At 38.4% G+C, this 24,925-nt stretch overlaps 1 protein-coding gene across 1 annotated transcript in view; it reads left to right on the forward strand.

Moving 5' to 3' along the window:
* UBE3D (ubiquitin protein ligase E3D) overlaps positions 1–17,297 on the forward strand; it is a 105,198-nt gene extending 87,901 nt beyond the window's left edge. Inside the window, exons 9-10 of the mRNA XM_008575519.1 lie at positions 11,356–11,494; positions 17,250–17,297. Coding sequence (XP_008573741.1) covers positions 11,356–11,494; positions 17,250–17,297 — 187 coding nt within the window. The remainder of the gene's footprint in view (positions 1–11,355; positions 11,495–17,249) is intronic.
* The last annotated feature ends 7,628 nt before the right edge of the window (positions 17,298–24,925 follow it).

Raw genomic sequence — 24,925 nt, forward strand, 5'->3', positions numbered from 1 at the left:
GAAAAGACTGCCTCTTCAGTGGTGCTGGGAAACCTGGAAAATCCTATGTAGAAAAATTAAACTAGACCCATACCTCTTACCATATACCAAAATCAACTCAAAATTGATTAAAGATTTAAATATAACACCTGAAACTATAAAACTTCTAAAAGAAAACATATGGGAAACAATTCAGGATATAGAACTGGGCAAAGACTTTATGAATATGACCCCACAAGGACAGGCAACAAAGAAAAAATAAACAAATGGGATTATATCAAACTGAAAAGCTTCTACACAGCAGAAGAAACTATTGACAGAATGTAAAGACAACCTATAGAATGGGAGAAAATATATACAAACTATGCATTCAACAGGGGTTTAATATCCAGAATATACAAGGAACTCATACAACTCAATAGTAAGAAAACAAGTAACCCAATTAAAAAATGGGCAAAGGAGCTGAATAGACATTTCTCATCTGAAGATATACAAGTGGCCAACAGACACATGAAAAAATGCTCAACATCACTCAGCATCAGGGAAATACAAATCAAAACCACATTGAGATATTATCTCACACCAGTTAGACTGGCTGTTATCAAAAAGACAGAGAGTAACAAATGCTGGTGAGGATGTGGAGAAAGGGGAGCCCTCCTACACTGTTGGTGGGACTGTAAGTTAGTGCAGCCATTATGGAAAACAGTATGGAGATTCCTCGATCAACTACAGATAGAACTGCCATATGATCCAGAAATCACATTGCTGGGTATATACTCAAAGGAATGGAAATCATCATGTCGAAGGAATACCTGTACTCCCATGTTTATTGAAGCTCTATTTACAGACAACTGGATAAGGAAAATGTGGTATATATATATACTCAGTGGAATACTACTCAGCCATAGAAAAGAATGAAATTCTGCCATGTGCAGCAACATGGATGAGCTTGGAGAAAATTATGTTAAGTGAAATAAGCCAGGCACAGAAAGAGAAATACTGCATGTCCTCACTCCTAAGTGGGAGCTAAAATAAAGAAAGAAAGGAAAGAAAGAAAAAAAAAAAAAAAAAAAACAGTCACAATAATACATTAAATTAAAAAACAAAAAAACAGAACTGTGGAAATTAGAGGTGGGAAAGGAGAAAGAGGGTTTGGCAAGAAGCTAGTTAAGGGTCACAAAGATTGATTACATTTTGTAAACATGAGTATTTTAATTATCCTAATTTGATCACCACATATTGTATTGATATTCAATTCTGTTGAATATATACAACAAATATATACAATCAATTATCTTTCAATAAAAAAACTGTCACACCACCCCCCCCACATTTACTTGTACATATTTGTGGTACAGTGTGTTGTTTCAATACATATACTGCACAGTGATTCACTTAGGGTAGATATTTTAGTTTTGCTCGTGATAGTCCACCACTTCTTCTCTTCCTACCCCCGCACCCCGCCCTCTGCTCTCCCTCCTCTTCCAGCCTCTGGTAACCATTATTCTACTCTCTACTTCTATGAAAACCACTTTTTTGTTGTTGTTGTAGTTGTTGCACATATGAGTGAGATCATGTGGTATTTGTCTTTCTGTGGCGGGCTAACTTCACTTATAATGGTCTTCAGTTCCATCCATGTTACTGCAAGTGACAGGATTTCATTTTTTTGTATATAGCCGAATGGTATTCCATTGTTGTATATATACCACAGGGTTTTTTTTTTTTTTTAACTATTTAATGTTTAGATAGAAAATTATTTTCTCAACATACAAACGAAGGAAAATATCACAAATTGAATTTAAAGTCAATTGAAAATGAAAAAATTTAACACACAAAGATTAATATCCTTAATGCATAAAGAACTTCTTAAAAATGATAGAAAAATGTTAACAGAAATTTGGTGAAGGACATGAGCAGCTTAGTTACACACCCCAAAGAAACACACGTGGCTAACAAATGCTTTTTAAATCTTCTGGCAGGTGGAGATGGGGTGGCCCACAGCCCCCACCAGAGAATTTTTTAATCCATTTATCCATTGATGGATATTTAGGTTGATTCCATCTCCTGGCTATTGTGGATAGCATTTTGATGAACATGGGAGTGCAGGTGTCTTTTGATATATTAATTTCATTTCCTTTGGGTATATACTCAGTAGTGAGATTTCTGGGTCATAAGGTAGATCTATTTTTAGTTCTCTGAGGAGCCTTCATACTGTTTTCCACAATGGCTGTACCAATTTACATTCCCACCAGCAAGGTAGGAGAGTTCCTTTTTTCACATCCTTGCCAGCATTTGTTATTTTCTGTCTAGTTGTTTTGAGAAATGTCTATTCAGGTCTTTTGCCCATTTTTTAATTGGGTTATTTGGGGTTTTTCTTGCTGTTGAGTTGTTTGAGTTCCTTATACATTCTGGATATTAGCCCTTTGTCTGATATGTAGTTTGCAAATACTTTCTCCCATTCTGTAGGTTGTCTTTTCACTTTGGTGATGGTTCAAAGCTGGGTGTTGGGTACATGGGGTCCATTATATTTTTCTCTCTTAGTTTGGTATATTTAAAATTCTCTATAACAAAAATTTTCAAAAATCTGAGTGAGTAACTGGTCTCTTTAGATGGACTTCTAATTATTATTATTTTAATGATATTACTTCTAATTATGAAGTTTCTGGCAGGCTTCTTTGTAGGATATGTTCTCTTTTTTAATGAAAGTGTTCCCAGTGTAATTCCTATGTTCTCAACAACTGATATCTTACAATAATACAGGCATTTATTTTTTTTAAAAATGTCTTTTATTTTTTGACATGAATTAATACCTTTAATTTTGAGATTGCCTTATTGGTATCTTATTGAAAGCAGAGCCATTTCCCCCGCGCTTTCTGATATTTGGGAGATTTGACTTGATAAGCTTATAATAATTATAGACAACATTTGAAAGGCATAGCTTTCAGGAATCATGTATCTAGATTCCTTCTCTTAAGAGCCCTTTAACCAAAAGAGATTTAAAGAATAATTTTGACATTTGTGATTTAAAAGGGTCAAATTTTTCTTCTGTAATTTTCAAAGAAAATTTTTCTTGTCGATACTGTTCATTACTTAGTGAACCTTATTTTGAAATTTACAAGCAGTAGTTGGTATGTGAACTTTTTCAGGGTCTATTTTTATGAATTAGTACTTGAAAAATATTTAAGTATGATGGAGTTAATATGGCTCATCATAACAGACAGACCAGTACTTCCAGTTAGTTGTTTCTTGAGAGTGGTTCATAAGAATTTTTAAAATTGATTCCTTGTGCAAATTATCTATTAAACAGTTGTATGTTTATAATGATTTAGCACTAAGTTGTGGTCATTTGCCTGTTTTGGTATTTTGAGAACTTTAATGGGTTTATCATTGATATAGCTTTGAAATTGAATTCCTAAAATCTACATTATAAACAACACTGTATTTCAGCATCTTTAAAAGGCTATTTGCTTTCTTAGGTTTTTCTAGGGTCGGAAAGTTCAAGTCATCTACTAAAATATGAGAAATATTTAACTTAAATATTTCCATCTTGAGCTCTCTCATACCGTATTATTTTTCTCCACTATATAGTATGTTGAAGTCATTTTAATATCTGCTAGTTGTTATATCATCCCTGTTTGTCATTTTAACCTGTGTTACATTACATGACCTCCGTGTTTCCTAGAAGACTGTACCACCTTTCTATTTTCCCAAATTCTTTCCTTGATATTGATTGGTTTGATTCATTCTCAATTTCACCATTTCTGTTAGAAGTGATAGAAAGTGATTTTTCCCCCCTTCTCATTGCCTCTTTCAAAATAGGCCATAGTTGCTTCTCTTGGGAATTTTGTCAAGGTAGAAGTTTAGAAATAAATATGGTATGTCCTCTGCTTGCATTTTGGTCTCTTAGACTAAGGTTACCTGGCTGACAGTTCGGGTCTCTTAGGAAAGCTTTTCCTCTCCCAGTATTTTAAAAATCACGGAAATAGGTCTCATTCGATGTTTAGTTCATTGTTCCCCTTGAAGTATCTTCCTTGTTGACTTATGCTGGAAGATCACTAATTTAGGTTTAATAAGCTATGATGTTTTTGTCAGAAATACCAGAAATAATCCAGATTTTGTCCTGTGTTTATCGATGTTTAGTTCATTGTTCCCCTTGAAGTATCTTCCTTGTTGACTTATGCTGGAAGATCACTAATTTAGGCTTAATAAGCTATGATGTTTTTGTCAGAAATACCAGAAATAATCCAGATTTTGTCCTGTGTTTCTTAAAATGCTTATTATCATTAACAGACATTTGCATTGATATTTTAGCCATGAGCAGTAATTGCTGGTGACACCTCTGGCTTTGTCAACACGTGTCCTAAATTCCACATAATGAGTTTGGTTATTGTTTTAGGATAAACTGAATATTAAGTATGCCAAGGCTTTTCTCTCTCTTTCCTTTTTGCTCTCTTTCCTTTTTTTCTGAAGTGTTAAAAAAAAAAAAAAAGTGAAAACATTACCTGAAGTTATGGCGGAAATTACCCATTGTTCTTACTCTCCAAATAACTATTTTCATTTTTCATATGTCACTTTCTGTCTTTGTATACATATATGAATGCTTCATGTGATTAAAATATTATTTTTGTTGTTAAAATTATAGAGACAATTTATAAATTTTAACATTAAAAAAGAATAAGTCCTGGACTAATGAAAAATATAATGTGGAAACAAAGTACAGGATGACTGTTAGGAATTTGAGCCATCTTAGGCCCACCTGGTTTGTCTAATTTCACAAGTAAGGTTGTTCAACTTATTAAAAATGAGGTGTTTTAAGATATCTAAATTTTACCCCATTATTTGCCTTTGTGGTTTTCAATCTTTGTAACAGAATTAGTTAATCACTATCTGGTATTTTTTTTCCTTGTTTATGATATATTAAAAATAATGGGATTTAGATGGAAAGGATGATGCTTGAGTTTCTTTTTCATCACTTACTGGCTCTGTGATCAGGACAAAACTCCTTATGTTTATGAGCTTCAATGAGGATAAAAATTGTTAAATTACACCATATTTTGAGGATTAAATAAAAAATGCCAGTGTTGGATTCACATACTGTGCAAACGTTCATAATTACATAGAGACATGGGTAACTAACATGTATAACTAATTTTCTTTGTGACTATGGTCATTAGTGTAACAATGTCATTTTGTATAAATTTTGGTCGTTTGATAAATTGAGTATGTTGTGTATTGACTCCAGGGTCACAGGTTGAGGAAACTAAGCTTCCAAGTGAAGGGCTAAGATCATTCACTAAGTGACAAGGCAGTGCTAATTTATTTTAATTTCTATTTGAGTGTCCTTTTTGATAGGTTACACCATAGCCATTTAGCAGCATGATGAAACCTTTTTAAAATTTTTTTATTTTAACATTTACCTGTATATGTTTGTGGGAAACAGTGTCTTGTTTCAATACATGCATATACTACATAATGATTCACTTAGGGTAGACAGCATAGTTTTGTATCTGTTAGTCCACTGCTTCTCCCTCTATCCCATCTCTTCTCCCAGCCTCTGGTAACCATTATTCTAATCTCTATTTCTTTGAGAACCACTTTTTTTTTTTCTTTTAGATTCCATATGTGAGTGGTATGTGGTATTTCTCATTCCGTGCCTGACTTACTTCACTTAATATGATGGTTTCCAGTTCCATCCATGGTGCTGCAAATGACATCATTTCTTTTTATAGACAAGTAGTTTTCCACTGTGTATATATACCACAGTTTTTTTATCCACTCATCCATTGATGGGCGTTTAGGTTGATTCCATCTCTTGGCTACTGTGAATAGCATTACGAAGAACATGGGAATGCAGGTGTCCTTTTGATACGTTGTGGGATAGCTGGGTCATAAGGTAGATCTGTTTTTAGTTCTCTGAGGAACCTCCTACCGTTTTCCACAATGGCTGTATGAATTTATATTCCCATCAGCAATGTAGGAGAGTTCCCTTTTCTTCTTATCCTGGCCAGCATTTGTTTGTTATTTTCTGTCTTGTTGATAATAGCCAGTCTAAGTGGAGTGAGGTGATATCTCATTGTGGTTTTAATTTGCATTTCCCTGATGATTAGTGATGTTGAGCATTTTTTCTTATGCCTGTTGGCCATTTGTATGTCTTGTTTTAGAAATGTCTCTTCTGATCCTTTGCCCATTTATTAATTGGGTTATATATATATTTTTGCTGTTGAGTTGTTCAACTTTCTTATATATTCTATATATTCCCTGTATTAGTCCATTTCTGTTGCTTATAAAAAAATACCTGGAACTGGGTAATTTATAAGAAAACTAAATTTATTGCTTACAGTTTCAGAGGCTGGGAAGTCCAAAGTCCACAGATCACAACTGGTGGTGACAGTGACCTAGGGGTCTCACATGGCAGGAAATAGCAGATCAGAGAGAGATTAACCTCTCACGGGCTCTTGTTTTAAAGCCCTCAGAACCACATCTCTGACCACCATTTTTAATCCATTCACTAGGCATGGTCCTCAGAAGCTAATCACCTCTTCAAGGCCCCACCTTTCAATTAACGTAATAGGATTTCCCATCCTCTTAACAGTCACAGTGGGGATCAAACTACTAATACCTAAAACTTGGGGGACAAAATCCATATCATTCTGTCCCTGGCCCCCAAAGTTTATGTCCTTCTCACAGGTAAATGCATTCATTCCATCCCCAAAGTCTTGTTTTATCTCAAATGTCCAAAGTCTCAAGGACCCATCTGTGAAAACAAAACATGTTATCTACTTCCAAGAAACAATGGTGGGATGAGCACAGGGTATGTATTCTCATTCTAAAAGGGTGAAATAGGCTAAAAGAAAGGTTTAATGTGTTCCAAACAAGTCTGAAACCCAGTAGGACATGTATTAAATCTTACATCTGGTGAATCATGTACCTTAACTCCACGTTCGAAGTCCTCTTCATGCTGGTGCAGGGGTTGGGTCCCCAGGTCCTCGGGCAGCTCCACTTCTGTGGCTTTCCTGGTCTCAGACAATGCTTTAGCTGTTATAGTCAAGGCTTCCGGCTTGGATCTTTTTTTTTTTTTTCCCTTTTTTGTCTTTTTTTTACTGACCGGTAACAGGATCGCAACCCTCGGTGTCGCGCCCGCATTGCGCTCAGCCAGTGAGCGGGAACCGGTCTCCACATGGGATCCGAACCCTCGGCGGCGCTCCCGCTGCGCTCTCAAGCAGCACACTCTCCAGTGCGCCACCAGGCTGGCCCAGGGCTTGGATCTTTCAAAGCTGTGGGTCCTGCCACACCTGGGGCCAATTTAGCCATTGCTGGAACAGCTGAACCAGCTGGGGGGCTGGTGTGGGGAGCAGCATTCCAACGTGTTCCTGGGCAGCAAGCCCATGGAGGGTACCTCAGGCTTGTTCCCCAAGACCATTCTGTCTCCCTAGGCCTTTGGGCCTGTAGTGGAAGGGTTGTCCCCACAGGCTTCTGCAATGCCTTCAGGGCCTTTCCCTCCTTTTCTTGATTATCTCTACTTTGTACTAATCTTCTGAGCACCATTGTTTTTTTCTCCTGAAAATGCTCTCTGCTTCTCTACCACATGGCCAGGCTGGAAATTTTCTAAATCTTTATGCTCTGCTTCCCTTTTAAATTCTGGCTTCATGTCATGCCTTTGTTGCCATAACTCAGTGTAGGCTGTGACAAGTAGCCATACAGCTTCCCGAATGTTTTGCTGCTTAGAAATTTCTTCTGCCAAATATTCTGGTTCACAACTCTTAAGTTCCAACTTCCACAAAGTCCTATGGCATGGACAAAACGCAGCCAAGTTCCTTGCCAATTCATAACAAGGTTGATCTTTGCCCCAGTTTCCAGTAAATTCTGGCATGGACAAAATGCAGCCAAGTTCCTTGCCAATTCATAACAAGGTTGATCTTTGCCCCAGTTTCCAGTAAATTCTTTCTTATTTCTATCTGAGACCTCCTTAGAATGGTCTTTACAGTCCGTATTTCTATAAGCATTCCGGTCGCCACTAATTTAACCAATCTCTGAAACATTCCAAACTTTCCTGGCAAAGACTTTCTCCCATTCTGTAGGTTGTCTCTTCACTTTGTTGATAGTGTCCCTTGCTGTACAGAAGCTTTTTAGTTTGATGTGGTCTCATTTGTGTACTTTTGCTTTACTTGCCTGTGCCTTTGTTGTCTCACTTAGAAAAGTGCTACCCACTCCCATTTCATGTAGCGTTTACCCTATGTTTTCTTCTAGTACTTTCATAGTTTCAGGTCTTAGATTTAGGTCATTAATCCATTTTGAGTCAACTTTTGTGTATGGTGAGAGATAGTGGTCTAGTTTCAATCTTCTGCATGTGGATCTCCAGTTTTCCTAGCACCATTTATTGACGAGGCTGTCCTTTCCCCACTTTATATTCTTGGCATCTTCTTCGAAAATCAGTTGGCTGTAAGTGTGTGGGTTTATTTCTGGGCTTTCTGTTCTGTTCCATTGGTCTGTTTGTCTGTTTTTATGCAGCATGTTGAAACCTTCAAGCAGCATCTGAACATTCCTTTGTCTGTACCATATATCACATCAACGTCATAGCATTAACTTGTTTCTGACTATGAAAATAACACTTGAAAAGTGAAAAAAGGGTAAAGAAGAAAATGTAAAAAAAGGTTATTATTTCCCTCCAATGGAAATAGCTATTAATATATATTGTATTGCCTCCTAATCTTTTTACTCACCATATAGCTATTTTCTCTTATATATGTTATATATGAGTATTTTCCCATGTCTATCTTACTACTACCTTTCTTATTCAAGTTTTTGGGGAAAAATATGTATACAAAAATAATAAAGTAGTATCTTAACAATAATAATGTTACTGCTTACAGAAAGAAGAAAATACTTTGTATATTTTGCTAGCTAAAGAGTTAAATTACAGAAGAAATAGGCATTAGCAGGCTCAGTTATAAGGTCCTACTTATGGTTTGCTTGGAGACAATAATAATATGTATGGTGTCCTCAGCAATCATTGTGGTAGGTGGGGAGGGCACAGGCATTAGATTCAGGCTGACCTGAGTGAATCCTGGTTCCACCACTCATTTACTGTGTGATATTGGACAATCACTTAACCTCTCTGACCTTTGGTTTCCTATCTTTAAAATGGGATGAATGATGCCTGCCATTCAGAGCTGCTACAGGATTAGAAACAACAAATATAACTAAAGTATCTGGCCCACTGTCTGTACATGTTAGGCACAGGATAAATGATAATCAGAAGAAAGCTGAGGCCTAAGACTTAGAAAATTCAAACATACATTATGGAGAACATGTTGTAGCCATAGTAAACTAAGATAACTCTGTTTTATAAATATTTATTTGTATAATTTACCTTTTTCTCTCTTTTGCAAATGTATTGCTGCCAGAAGAGGAATGGAAATGATGAAAGAGTGGCACTGCCTCAAAGATGCTTTCTTCTCTGGCAGGCGCCACTCTGGCTTGCCATACTTACCTCACCTCAGGAAACCCTTACTGAGGGTCCACAGCATTATGGGCCTGGGCGAGGTTTTAGAGAGTCACAGATGAGCTCTCCAGGGACATTCACAATCCAAAGCGCTGTCAAGTTTTTCTACAAGAGATCCAATTCAGAAAAACAAAAACTTTTTCACCATACTTTTTAAAGAAAAAATTCAGAATTTAAATAGCTTTAGTGAGCCCTATTGTAGGTGGTGGGGGTCAGTGGTATAAACTCTGAAAACTTAAATATTTCTTGATATTAATGTAAGTGAAAAAAAGTATTTCTTTTTAGCCAGTAAAAGGTTAATATCTGAGTGTGTCTGCAGAAAAGCAATATTGCGGCAACTTTCTAATATTTATTTCCAAATAATGCTGCAAAATTAGAGGAATGCACTCATGTCTGATCTAGGAAGAATTAGAGATGTATGCACATCCCGAATAAGATTTACTAATAGGGCAGTGGTAAGTGTTTCAACAGATATTAGTGCAATATTTGTCAAGTAGTTAATTCTTATAAGGGAAACAGGATGATATCTCTAAGGAAACTTAAGTGGGTCTTGCAGGATGAATAGAGGTTCACTAGGAAGGATGACAGCCTTCCAAGCCCAGAAAACTGAATACATAGAGCAGGTAGTGTCGTGCTATTCAGAGGATGGAAAGTAACTGGATTGTGGAGGGCATAAGGAAGGCGGGTGGGTGGAGAGTGAGCTTGGAGCCACTGCACTAAGTACTAAGTTTGAATTTTTGAAAAGACAACATTTTAATTTCCACTCCAGAAAAATGTTGAGAATGTTATGTAATGATTAAAAGCAGAAAGAATAGCAAAACCAATATAAAAAAATGTTTAAAACAGAGGAAAGACATTCAAATGTGTCCTTGCTGAAGTCTGACCATCTTTAGGAAAATGAGCAGTGTCCTATTCCAGTTCAACTAGTTGGCACATGAAAGAAGAGTTGAAAACTAAGATTTGTTATCTTTATTACATTGTTTTTTCATAATTATTTCCTGATTTTTCTCCTTACTATAAGCACTAGATGAGGAGTCAGGGAACCAGGATTCTAGACCTACCCTTGTACTTTCTACACATATGCCTCATCTCAGACAAGTCCCTTTACTTTTCTGGCCCTCAGTCTCCTGATCTCTCAAATGAAAGGACTTTTGAATAGGTTCCACAGGATGTAGCAGAGATGCTTCAAAGGCCACTCTGGAAGATGAAGGGAGGCCTCCTGCCAACCCATTCCCTTCAAATAGAGCAGTTTTGCTTTTATTTGTATTATAAGTTGGGGCTATTACATTTTTCTTTTTCTTTTTTTTTTTTTTTTTTTTTTTTTGAATTCTATCACTTTTTAAAAGTTTGAAAATAACTAGATGTTCCATAAGGGCCTATCACTTTTTAAAAGTTTGAAAATAACTAGATGTTCCATAAGGGCCTGTCAAGCTCAGAAACAATATCCACATCTGTAGAATGGGGATAACAGTGGTTCCTTTTCTGAGATTATTGAGGAGGTAAACAAGATATTACATGTAGAACAGAACATAGAATATAGGAAGCATCTGATATGTTAGCTATTAGTCCTCACCACATCCCCCAGCAGGTCCCACACAAGTAAGACTGCATTTCACACAATTATAAATTACAAAACACATACCTTGAATAAGAAATGATGACCTGAAAAATTGTCTAATCCATCTGCTTTATACCAACAACAATATAAAAATGTCTTGGACATTTACTGTGTGGGTTTTTAAATATATTTCATTTCTACTTTTTGTATATTGCTTCTTTTCTCCCACAGCTGAAAGTTGTCTTCTTCTGTGTCAGATTTTTGAGATAATTAATGATGATGCATTTATGAAAGTTAATGTATTGGTGTGTTTCAGTCTTGCCAGCTCATGGGAAAGCGACATCAGTGTCCACTCTCTAACCCTCCCCTCTGCAACCTGTTTGGAGCTGCTGTTGATATTATCAAGGAATAATGCCACACTGCCCCCATCCCTTCGCCGTATGAATTCCTTTCAGGTAAGGAACAGCTTTTTTTTTTACTAGGGAGTGATTTCTCAGTTTTATTTGTATTGTTTCTCAGGGATCCTGTCTTTCACAGGAAAACTCACAGTTTCAAATGATACAAATAGTGAACATAATGCATGCATTGCCTTATCTATCTCTTTGTAAATAAATGAACAAATGGAGACTTTAAAAGGATTAGGTAATTGTCTAGTAGTAGCAGAACCTGTGGCTCTCTGACTCCAGAGTTTGTTCTCTCAAATTCCATCTTTCCTGCCTCTGAAAGACATGGAAAGAAGATCTAGCAAAGACACTTGTGAATGCCACCTCCCTTCTCCCGGCTTTGCCCTATAACAAGGATGTGCAACCATTATTAGTGGCTTGCTATTTCTAGCTTGAAGTGAAATTGCCAAGTGGATGTTTAACAGGGCTGGTGTCCTACCCGCTCTGAGCATCATTTCCTTCTCCCTTCTTAGCCCCTCCCTCTTCACTTGTCTACTCCCCTGGATATTTATTTGTGCTGCTGGTACAACGCAGTGCTGCAAATGTAGACTGACCAGCAGGAAGGCCCCCCCCACCTAGTAGTCAGCTAATTGTTGAACGGTGGTAAATTATATTAGTAGCTCAAGTTGTAATCCTCTAGCTACTGAATGTAATTGGACATATCTATGATTCTTGACAATGGAAAAATAGTCACTAACCCTCTGATGCTGGTGGGTAGACCATATACATTGCTGAGAAATGAGTAAATGTGGGTGGTTCTACTTCTAAAGGGTTACTGATGTACTCTAGGATAACTTCAGGAGCAGTGTATATTGCTGGGTACATCTCTGTTCTGTAGTAAAACAAGACATATGGATTTTTCTAGGAATTATATCTCAGGAAATTGATAAAAAATAACAGCTTCAGTCTAATTTACATTCATATTCTCTTGGAAATCTGTTATATTAACCATCGCTATGATTTTCTTCCTGTTTCTGAGCCTTGGTATTGATACAAAGTTCAGTCTTTGCCCTTAGTGTGCCTGTTTGTAGTTATTGTTACTCAATCAACTTTAATCCTGGACTGTCAAAGGGACTTCAAAGAACACCTTCTCACTTTTTAGGAGAGGAAACAGATCCAGAGAAATGGAGTAAGTTGGCCAGAGAATACACGGTGGGTTAGAGACCAAACTGGATTCACCAGGCCAGTACCGAGGTTACTCCATCTGCCACCCATCTGCAGTGCTAGCTGAAGTCCTGGGGGGGAAAAGGAGAGTGAGTGGTGGGTGGAGGCAGGTTGTAGCTACCTTGGAATGTGCGCACACACCTCTTATTTTGCAGTAATTTATCATTATTTAATTTATATATACGGCCTTGAACCAGAAATAATTTAAAATTCTGCATATCAATCTGTGTTTCTTCTCAGTTTTGCTCATTGGATTGAACACTGAATAACACTAAAGTTTATATCTGCTCACAAACTTTTATGGAGGGAAATACAAGAAACTTAACAGTGGTTATCTATAGGAAGCAAATCTGGAAGACAATTCTTTTTCATTTCACTCCCTCACCCCTGTGCCGTTTGATATTTTTATACCATGGGTTAGTGGGGAGTAGGAGAGATGACTCTGACTTCGAGGATTTTACGTCATATTGGGAAAGGTAGGACAGTCGTCCATTTGTGATATAAATTGAGAATAATTTTATTACAGAGCAGCCTCAACACGTATTAAAGATATTAAAAATAAAAGAATAATCTTAACCAAGTGTGGGGGATTTGAGAGAAGGACCAATCTGTATTTCTTCCCCATGAGACAGAGGAAGTCTTGCCCCATTTAAGGATGGTGGCATTTGTGTGCTCTTAGTCCCTCTAAACAGAGGAGTTCTTAGAGCTGTCTGGATGTTAACTACTGAATGTCCCTCTCTGTTGGTGATTGTACTTCATCTGGTTTCAGTTCATTTGCTGAATATTATTGTCAGGAGCACATACACTTTCCCAATTTCACAGGTACATAGAAACTTGGCAGAATCTTATGAACAATGTCTGCTACAGTTTTGTCCCTGATGTTACCCCTGGAAAGATGTAATTTCATTGGGAACATAAGCAGGAGTCAGCTTCCCCATGCAAGTCTTCATCCCAATGTAAAGGACCAGTGGGGACGGTGTCTATCAGTATTAGAAAGAGAGGCTTTGCTTTCTCATCTTCCTACTTAATCATGTATTATTACAGTGGCAAGGAATGGGCCACTAATTTAGCCTATGTTTGGGATTTTTTTTTTAATTGTAAACTCACTTTCATGCACATTTTTTTAGGAGCTATATTGTCAAAAGATGTAAAATGGTAAAATGACACTTGTTAAAGACAACATCTTTACATTTCCAATTCTCTTACTTTCCAGGCCAAGTCCTTCACTGTGAGCAATGCTTCTTTTTCTGTAAAACTCTTACTTGAGGATTCAAATAGCACTTCTGCTTGAGCTGCTATCACTGCCAAACCCCAAAGAGAAGGATTTATCTTATTAATTAGAGCTATTAACATATATGAAATTCTGACTTCTCAAATTATACTATAATATTTCTCTTGGGCCAAGAGGGATATCTTTTGGAGGTTTTGTTAGAATTTTAGCTTTCACTCTTTTGCAGTATGTTAATACCCCTAGTGTGAGTATAAGCAAACGGAATGTAGAATTTGGTGGAAAATCATTGACATATTGCTAAACACGTACTATAGTTGTTGCGGCCCCAAGAAAAGGGATGGATTTATCGTTCCTTATCATGTCGCTCTCTGCTTAAAATCCTTCCATGGCTTCCTGATGCAATGAGAATAAAATCCAAACTCCTAATCCTGGCCTATAAGGTCAGGCAACATCTAGCCCTGCCTCCCTTTCTGACCTCATTTCTTATTCCCTCCCTCTCAGTCACTCTGCTCCAGGCACACTGGCCTTATTTCCCTCTCCTTATCACAAGCTACACCAGCTGTTCTCTGCTACCAGGAGAATACTCTGCACCAGGTCTTTGCATAGTTGGCTCCTGCTTGTCTTTCAGGACTCAGCTCAGGTGTCCCCTCCCTTGAGAGGCCTAACCTGACACCCCTCACTGAGTCCCCCTTTCCCTATCACCATTACTGTATGTAAAGCTTTACCTTGTTTTGTTTTCTTCATAGCACTTTTTACTATTTGAAATGATCTTGTTCATTTATTTGTCTTTTTCTTCTATTAAAATGTATGTTGAATGAGAATGGGGGAATGTCTGTTTTTGTTCACTATTACATCAACAGAACTTAGAACAGCACCTGAATGTGGGAAGCAGTTAATATTGGATGGCTTGCTAGATGTCTGGATGGGTAGGGATGGGTGGATGGATGCACAAGTAAAATGCAGATTGGCATGGCTTTGTGACATTCCAGAAATTAAAAGACTAAGCTGGGGTAAGCAGAGGCATGAGCTGTACACCCTCAGGGGCAGAAGCAGCAGCTCTTTCTCTGCTGGAACAGTGTGGACTCAACAGCGAGGTCCAGATTTGAGATATGTCAACAAGGTTGAGCACAATTGAAATTGAAATTGCAGCCTGGAATTTTGTACAGATAAGGAGGACTTGAAGAAAAGTTCAACCCTTAGAAAAAGCTGGCAAAGTTCAGACAAGCAGAATGACAAGTATACAGGACTGGGCTCCCTGTGGGCCCTGGAGACCTCAGTAAGGGAAATGAGAGTGATGCCCAAGCTTTGGTGCCAGAAACTGAGGCAGAGGGAGTAGAGGTGCCCTCCTCTGTTGCAGGGCAGGTTGCAGCCTATAGCTGCTGTTATTGCTGCTACTTTATTTCACTCTGCATGCTTGAGAACTCTGGGGTAAGGTGGCACAAGACCACTTCCATATCCATCTTGCTGGACAGCAACCAGCTCCTAACCTGAAGTCCTTCAATGGCAGCTTTAGATCTGAGCAAGGTGTCTGGAGGCAGAACCTTAGGAACAATCAGGTTGGAACCAGGACTGGCCAAAAGCGTTTAGTTTTAATGGTAACTATGCATTTTTCCTAGGATTCTAGCCTGTTATAGCTAGAAGGACCAACTAGTACAATGATCTTATTTTTATAGGTAAGGAAACACCCAGGAAGTTTAAGTTGATATAGAAGACTGAAACTCTGATTTCTTTGTTGTGCTTTTGGTGCTACAGAGGATGCTGACTTCTTTTTGGGTAAAAGGGATTTTTCTATACTAGCATTTCTCTATTCCGTTGGACACAGGTTCCTTATGATTTAAATAGGTGTTATAAAAGATAATTGGATGTTAATCATTATTTATTTATTGAATATATATTTATTGAATGATTTATTTATTGAATGCACATTTATTGATTGTTTTCTATATTCTAGATACTGTTCTCGATGATTTGCAGTTATTATTAGCTCATTTCATTTTCATAGCACCACGAGGAAGATATATTATTATTACCATTTCACAGGTGCAGAAACTGAGCAGAAAGATGAACTTGTCCAAGTTCACAGAACTAGCAAGTGGAGGAACATGAGTTACAAAGCCTGGTTCCAGAACCCCCGTTCTTAACCACTAGATAATGTTGCCTCTTTTAATCAGCTTGATTAAACAAAGTTAGAGTTTTTTTTAAATCCCAAGACTTTTCAGGGCCTCTCATGTGCTTTAGGTGCAGTGACCCTTCTTTGAGGAATATAGAAAATATTATTTCCCAAATGTACCTGATATCAGGAAGACTTCTTCTAGGGGTGTTTTATGGGATTAATGTTTTGCAGAACAGACGGCGAGACACTGTTCTGTCTTATGTCTAAAGACTAGGATGACGAAGGCAAAGTGCTCTTATGTACATTCTTGGTGGCAGTCTTACATACCTCCACAGAAGTAGTGCTGCAGTTTTAGAGGCTGAGTGTCAACAGGATGCCATTTCTTCCTTTAGTAACTGGGTGGTTCTCCTTCTGGTCAGGCCACTGTGGTCATCACGGTACCACAGGAAAGATCTGCCTTTGGCATTCCTTGGTGCATAGTGAATCAGTCCAGAAGCCCAGAAAGCTGCTGGCTGAGCACTGCTTTCCCACCCTGTGCCTACTCCCAGTTCTATTTCAGTTGGGTCTCATCCACCCTAAACACTGTGTACCTGGTAACATGGCAAAGGGTTCTGTTAATAGGTTGAGCCATCTTGCTAAACTCTGCCTATCTCCTGACTTATGGCTTGACTCCCACTGAGAATGCCCAAGTGGAGTGTTTCTTGGAAACTATACTCAACTAAGAGAAAAAGAATGTTCCATAGTCTTGTTCCCTGAACTGAGGAAACCTTTTTTGTTTATTCCTATACCTTACCTCAGCTCCACCCCGCTGCTCCAGGCCATCCAAACTGTGTGGATGGAATTTTCAAGGGCGTAGAGCCCCAGGATTGAAGCTTCTTTTTTCCCCCAAGTAGATTGCTGCATTCTATAAAAATTTTGAATGTTTTCACAAACATTAGCCTTTTTAAAATTCTCACAACTCCCATTTTAAAGGTGAAGAAAGTAAGTAATGTACAAGTTTATGTAACTACCAAAATGCAGTGTTATATTTTAAATGTACTTCTTTTGATTCTCAGTCTATTATTTATTCCATCTGATGACAGTTACATCAAAGAAAATGCCAAATGGTGCTCTTTGACAGTCTTGGGTATTGTATATTTTATTTTTGCCATCTGGCAGCCACAATATCTCTTTTACTTATATCATTCTTTAGAAAACCACAGACTTCAAACATGGGAGCAGTGTAACATTCCCAAGCATTATGGATACTGGCAAATAAGTTGAGCTTCATCAAATTAACAGTTTTATGTGTATGCTGTGTGGCTTAATAATCTGGTGAAAATATATAGAAAAGAAGAAGCAAAAACCTTTACGGATGTTAATATATTACCACCTGATAATTAGGGTTGGCCAGGGATGTTTCCTCAGCTCTAGATAGATTTGAAATCATACATTGTTCACTGGGGAAGGATGAAGCAGTCGAAGCATCTTGAATAAGAGTCCCATATACTATAGTTTGGGTATGTTGTCCCCTGCACAGCTCATGCTGAAATCTGATCCCCAGTGTGGCAGTGTTGAGAGCTATTTGGGTGATGGCAGGTGGATCCCTCATGAATAGATTAATACCCTCCTGTGAAGAGGAGGGGGCAGTGAGCGAGTTCTCTATTAGTTACCATGAGAGCTGGTTGTTTAAAAGGACATTGGCACCTCCCTCTCTCTCCCTCTCTTGTTTCCTCTTGACATGTGATCTTGCACCCACCGGCTGCCTGCTGCTTTCTGCCATGTAGCTGTCCCAGAATTGTGAGCTAAATGAACCACTTTTTTTTAATAAATTACGCAGTCTCAGGTATTGTATTATAGCAACACAAAACCAAATTAATACACTATTCTAGAGAAGGAAATTCTCAATTGCTTATGTTACTTGTTTATAGTTTCATTTTAACTTTAAGAAACTCACTGATACTTAAATTTTCATCATTTCTATGATGTGAAAACTGTATATTTAACTTCTTAATTATTCAGAAATTAATAATTTCACAAATAATTCTCTCATCCAGCTACTTTTTCCACTACCTTTTAATATCTATATCAGAAAAGAAGAAAAAAACAAAATAGCACATGAAAACTTTGGCTTAGTTATTTTGCCATCTATTGGTGCCACAGGTGGAAATGTTTGATGTGTAGGAGTTCGAAGTTGTGGTTTAAACTTAAGGAGTTTTTAAAAATACATATAATCTTTAGGGGCTCCTAGAAATAGGTAGGCAGAGGCCTGGGAATTTCACACATGAGTAGCGGCAATGGGCTATACAGAAGAGGATGTGAAGTCTTTATCTCTGCATCCTATTTTTCTATCTCCTTGTAGATATTTGTACTATATAAAGGGCTTCATCTGTCTATTATGTGCCATCTTCCTCTCTGGGTAAATTACAGCTATCATTATTTTTTAAAGTAACATTTCTCCTTGATTATAAAAAGATAATCACTTTTATGATAAAAATTGGAAAATACCGAAAGTGTAAAGAAAAGTAAAATCACTGAGAATAATCAGTACTGACATTTTAAAGTAATTCATTTTAGTGTTTTTAATGCTTATACATGCGCATGTGTGTGCGTGTGCACACATGCACGCACACACACACACACACACACATTTTAATATAAAATTGACCTCATTGAAGATGCCGGGGCTCAGTTACTGGCAGTATTCTTCTCTATCCTCTGTATTATCTTCTGGCATGAAGACAGGAAGTTCTCCCAGAGACTGTCAAAGGGCCTTAGGGACTTTATATAACAGGGTCCTGTTACTAGGTAAGAGGATGGGAGGTTGTGAACCATTGCTTATGTCCAAGGGCAGGTGTAATCAAGAGGCAGATAGACCTGCACCGAGATGGGCAGGCACTCACTTGGATTTCCACTCAGCTCTTGTAGTTATCTACGTGCACCTCCCAGGAACTGAGAATGGAGGAGTATAGCACCCTTAGGACCCCAGGTGTGTCCACCTTCTTTCTTCCCTGCTAAGCCTTTGTCCTCGGTGAACAGAGATAATCAGGAGTTGAGTGCTGGTCATTATATTTATGGAATCTAGTCTCAAAAGTAGTGATTACTGCTCTATTTTCAGTCATTCTCCTCAAAACAAATTTCTGAGAACTGCCTTAGCAATTTGGGTGTGGAAAGATGTTGTCATCTTCACTCCTTTTTGCCCTGCAGGACATTCTGTGGTTTGGGCAAATAAGCAGGTATTCTTGGTTGAATACAGTTTTCCCATTCAAATTGTCCTTCCTCTGCCACCGTTCTTATTGGACTCTACTGGATGACACCAGTCAGAGAGTCTGGGTCTTCCCCAGACATTTAGCCAGTCCAGTTGCGCCATATCGCACCTTTTGAGAGGCTGCTCGCCCTGCCCAGGTTCCCACCACTTGCCCTTCTCCTCAGACATTTCTATTCCTGCAAGAAGTCAAGGTTGTAGGCAGAGCTGGACAGCTTGCAGGCACCGGGTAGGGGAGGCCTGATGAAACTGGGGGTGCTCTCACCTTGGCCTTATTCAGAGAAGCAGGAATGAGGCATAGCCCACTAAGTCCATAAATTATATCTCATGTTTTATTTGCTTGTTCTTTAATAAGTAAATGTTTTTTTCCTGATTCTAAATGAAATACATATTCATAATAGAAAATGTGGTATGTTTTTCATTCAGGAAACCATACTTATTTTCACTTTTAGCCTAAAAATATAGAATATTAAAATTGAATCACTGCTCTCTAGCCCAATTCAGTCTGTCTGTCCTTCATGACATGGTGGGGAGAGAAGGCCTGGCAGGCCTTGGTAGCCTGTGTGATTTGAGGACACTCACTGTCTCTGTACCTCAGTGTATGTAATGCTGAAATGGGGTGGGAAGACTGGAGGACAGATAGGGTTTGTCTAATTCTGCAGTGACCTGATCATAAATGGTACTGGTTCATAAATGTCAGTGTACATGGGAAGTTTGTTTAAATTTCAGATTTCTGAGTGACAGCCTGAGAGAGTCTGGTCCAGTGACTCTGGAGTAGAGCGCAGGAGTAACAAGCATCCAAAGAGTTTCTGATAAAGATTTTCAAGGACCAAACTGTAAGAAACACTTAAATGGTAGTAGAATATGCCCCTGTTAAAGTAAGAAATGAAAAGAAAAAATACTTGGAATTTTGACAAATACCTGGTCACTAACTCAAATAGCTTAATTGTTTTCCTCTTTTCTTCACTGTTCCATATTAACCTGTACTTACCACAGTCCCTGACTATTGCACTAGACTGAATAATTCCCATGAAGTTTGCATTTTGGGGGTTTTTTTCACTTTTTTCTTCTACCATAACCTCTCCCTTTTACACTCTGATGTTTTGTAGAGTCCAGGTGTTAGTAGCTGTAACATGTCTTTCAGCCATTCACTGTGCACACCCAGAATCCCTGTGTCTTCTGGTCTCTGGGCCACCTCCTTCCCTCGGGGATGTGCAGCCTCTGTACAACTCCATTCTCCAAGAGAATGGAGTCTGTGCCATGAGACCTTCCTCACACCCACAAGAAAGGGTGAGGAAGGGTGGGGTTGGGGTGCCATGTGGCCCTCGGCTCTTGCTACCTGTGAGACCCAGGTCATGCCTTCATGTGGAGGCAGGCCAAAGGGAGAGCACTAGCAGACAGGTGTGTGTGTGTGGGAGGAAAGGAAGAGGAAGAAACCTGGAAAGTTCTCTGACAGCCTTTGATTTCTCCCCTTCCGTCTTCCTTCTCTTCCCTCCCTCAGGCTTCTTCCACTTCTGGTTTCACCTTTTGTTTTTGATTCGGGATCCTGGTCCACATTGAAACATTTGTGGCTTGGAATTTTCCAGTGGTTTTGTGTTTATATTTTATTCCAAGTAAGTATGATTATTCCAAGGAAATTTTCCAAAATGTGAGCCTCTTCCCCTGCCTGGAGCTACTAACCAGAGGCCTTTATTCTTTCCCACACACTGAGTGTGGCTGTGTTCAGTCAGTGGCTTCCTGGTCGTGGGTCTTAATTCCTTGAAAAGGAGACTGAAAATAAATGTCTGCTTTTAGAAACAAAGGGGTGTCAAGATTGAAGTGACTGAACTCACTTTGCTCATGGGGGGAGCTGCTGTGGTGTTCTCAGGAGATTTGCTGGCTAGAGGGGAGACAGCAGCTGGGAAGGATGCCAGCCTTCGAGGGAATGATGGACTGGAAGGTGAAGCTGTTGTACGCCTCAGCTGAGAACCTCTCGTGAGCCCTCCTGGGGATGACTAATCACTTCAGCTAAGTAAGAGGATTTAGAATAGAATTAGGCCAAAGGCATTGTGGGGAACATGAAGTTACTTTGTTGTCCCTTTGGTCCTTGCTCTTGTAGACCTCATATATGATGTAGTGGGAAAATGTCCTGGAGTGGAGGAGGGAGATGGTCTGGACTCTTGTCTTGGCTGTTTGGAGACCTGCAGCCGCTGTGACTGGGCACAAGTCACTTACCCTGTCTAGATCCCAATGTTCTTGTTCCTCCAGCTCTAAAACCCACTAGTTCCAAGTTCCTCCTGGAGTGGAGGAGGGAGATGGTCTGGACTCTTGTCTTGGCTGTTTGGAGACCTGCAGCCACTGTGACTGGGCACAAGTCACTTACCCTGTCTAGATCCCAATGTTCTTGTTCCTCCAGCTCTAAAACCCACTAGTTCCAAGTTCTAGTAGTTGAAGGGATTCACAGAAGCATAAGAGTGTGTGATTAAGTTAGCTTGAAGAAGAAAAGCTGTCATCTAATTTGCCCTCCCCTTAGAGATTAGCTGGTTGCTTCTTTGTGGGTTAGAAGTTGAGAACGATGGTCACAGACTAGTGATCATGTTGGGGCAGCAGGGAGAAGTATTTCTGTAGCTTCCACCAGGGCTCCAGGCAGTTAGCATCACCAGTTAGCTTTCAATAATTCAAAACATGCGATTAGTCTGTAGCACACAAGGGGATGTCTGGTGTATTGTCTGAAGCTGTGATAACAGAACACAGACTCGATCAAGTAAAGAATTAGCAGAGTAACGTTTGGGTTCTGTTGTCTTTCTTGTCTCTTTAGAGCTGAATGCAGTTCTTAATAAAAAATTACATTTGTCCATAGTCCCAATGTTTCTGGCTCTCTTCCTGCTGGTCTTAAATTATTGTTTTCCCCTCATTTCACTTCAGCTTGAAATTCATTAGTAAAGGCAAGAAACATTTGAGACATCCATTTGAACCATCAGCTGCTTTTCATCAAGTCTCCGAAATATGATCATGTTTTTAGCAGAAATCAGAGCGCTGTTAACAGAAGATGTGGTTCTTGGTATTTTTATTTTAAATAGACGAGTTAAATCTGTTTACATTTTTTGTGATTACTGATATAGTTGGACTTAAGTCTGTCATCTTTTTGTGTATGGGGACAGAATGTGTGTGTTTTTTGGTTACCATACTTAATCTTTTTCTTTTTCCTTATTTCTTGTCCTCTTTGTCTTGATAGTTGTTTCATTTTTATTTTTAATTTATTGCCTTGGAAGCAATGGCTGGCAGTTTTCTTATATATAAAATATAAAGTTCTCTAGTAAATTAAATTTTCTAGTTATTTAGAATCTGTACCTTTTTCAAATAGACAAAGACCTTACCATGTTTTACCTACCTGGTAGGCACATTCTGTCCTCTCACCCCATGTTTCTGTATTACTATCATCTATTGTTTTCATTTGCTTCAGTTAAAAATACATGAATCAGTTATTAATTTTAAATATTTTTATATTCATTACCTAATATTTATCAATTGTCAGGGTTTTTTTGTTTTTTTTCTTGCATCCACATCCTTTAGTATTCCTTTCGCTGACAGCTTGTGAATGGTAAACTCTCTTGGTCTTTGTGTGTCTGGAAATGTCTTCATTTTATTCACAGTCTTAAATGATGGCTAAGCTAGGTATAGATCTTATGTCCCTCTTCAGTTTGAAGAGACAGCTGTTGTAAGACTCTCTGCTATTCCTCTGAAGATAAACTGTCTCTTTTTCATGCTGGCCTGTCAGATTTGTCTTTGTGCTTGATGTGCTATAGTTTTACAGCGATGTCTGAGTGTGGATTCTAAAAAGTTTATTCTACTTAGTAGTCTGAGAATACTCAATCAGGGGACTCCTGTCTTAAATTAGTTCTGGAAAACGGTCAGCTGTTATATATTAAATTTCTATTATCCCCCTCCATTTCCTTCTTCTGACTTCCCGTTAGACACATATTGGATTCTTTCATCTGTTCTTCTTGTCTCTTAGCTGTTCTTTCATATGTGTGTATATGATTTGCATACACACATACATTTGTATCTCAGAGCTGCATTCAGGATAAATTCTTCAGCAGTAGATCTTCCAATTCATTCATTTTTGTTTTTATCCCCACTATTTAGTTTTATTTCAATGGATATATTCTTTCATTTCCAGGATGTTCAATTTAAAAATTTTTTGGAGGATATTAAACATATCTACTTTTAAGTCTTCTTAGTTTGTTCTGTTTTAATTTTGCCTAGAGGTGTTTAATCTTCTACTTGTTAATTTTGTAGCTAATTTAGAGTTAGGTTTCTTCATGTGTTTTAGAATCTTGGTTTGCAAGCTCCCCTTAAGTTTTCTTTTCTCCTTATTCTTTTCCATAGCTTGCCTACCTCCCTGGTAGTTTTGCAGCTACTTCAACCTGTCTCCCTGGGCCTCTAGTCCAGCACAAAGTACATAAATGGTGCATCTCTGTTGTGTGATATTTGGGCTTCTTACAGATCACTCACTGTGCGGCAGGCAGGTTGACTTTGTTTCTGGTCAGAAGGTCTATATCTTCCCATTTCTGTAGATGTGGAGTCCTATGTAAGGCACAACCCCCAGCAATGTCAGTAGCCACTTTCTTTGGTCTCCTTTCATTAACATCAGGCAGTTTGGTTTCAGGCCTTCCCTTCACCTCCACCCAGGTGCCTAACCTTGACTTCAGCCCCATCAGGCGGGCCCATGACTTTGGTTCTGACTCCCCACGGTGTGCCTCTGGTCCTTGGAAGTGCTTAGCTCGTTTTGTGAGTGTAGCTGTGACTTGGAATTCTCTCATTTTATGTTTTCTCTGTCATTCCCTTATATTTGAAAAATTCAAGGCAAGGACTTTTAGTGTCACCTTTGGCTTTCAATGATTAATCTTGGTTTTCACATCTATAGAAGGAGAATCACAACTGCCTTTCCTATCTGTGAAATCACTTTGTAAATAATAAAGGCAAAGTGTGGCCATTTTTATAATTAATGAAATTGATACCACATTTTACCACTACTCTCTGTCTTTGGAGTCAAGGATTTTCAGGATGAATGGGTGGTATGGTGGGGAATGAAATACCTTAGGTCATAATAGAATTAAACATCCCCAGAGTGTGTGTTGTCTGCTAAATGTTGTCAGCGGTTCTGGTCACAAATTCATAGTGGTTTCTAGAAGTAAATGGATTGTGGCCTTAGTTTTACTTTTAGAGTTGCGTGAAATGAAAAGGAAATTGTGTTTAATGACAGTAGAGCTAGTTTACCATTCACTGGATTTTTCAGTTTTTCTTAACACTGTTGTTTCTTTTTTAACCCAGTGATGGTATCCAGAACATAACTTGCCCTTTGGTATTTAGATGCTTTATAAAATCTATCTAAATTTACTCTGGGTATAAAAGAGTTTATTAAACTTAGTCTTTCATGATATGTTATTTTCACTTTAATTTCATAATGTTGAAGGCCTAGAGAGTTGTACTGTGAAGGTGATATTTTTTTATCAGTTTTGTAAACCATTTTGTGTGTGTCCTTCCTTCCCCTCCTCAAACAAACAAAGAAAAAAATCCTAAACTGTGCTTCCTCCAGTGGCAAGAATCAACAAGAGAAGCCACAGCCAGAGTTTGATGCTGCATACAAAAAATTAAAGATTTTCCCCTCTCATATTGCCACATTCTTGGTAATAGTCAGCTAGAGCCCTT

Source organism: Galeopterus variegatus, unplaced genomic scaffold (assembly GCF_000696425.1).
Source record: "Galeopterus variegatus unplaced genomic scaffold, G_variegatus-3.0.2 Scaffold1202, whole genome shotgun sequence".
NCBI lineage: Eukaryota > Metazoa > Chordata > Mammalia > Dermoptera > Cynocephalidae > Galeopterus > Galeopterus variegatus.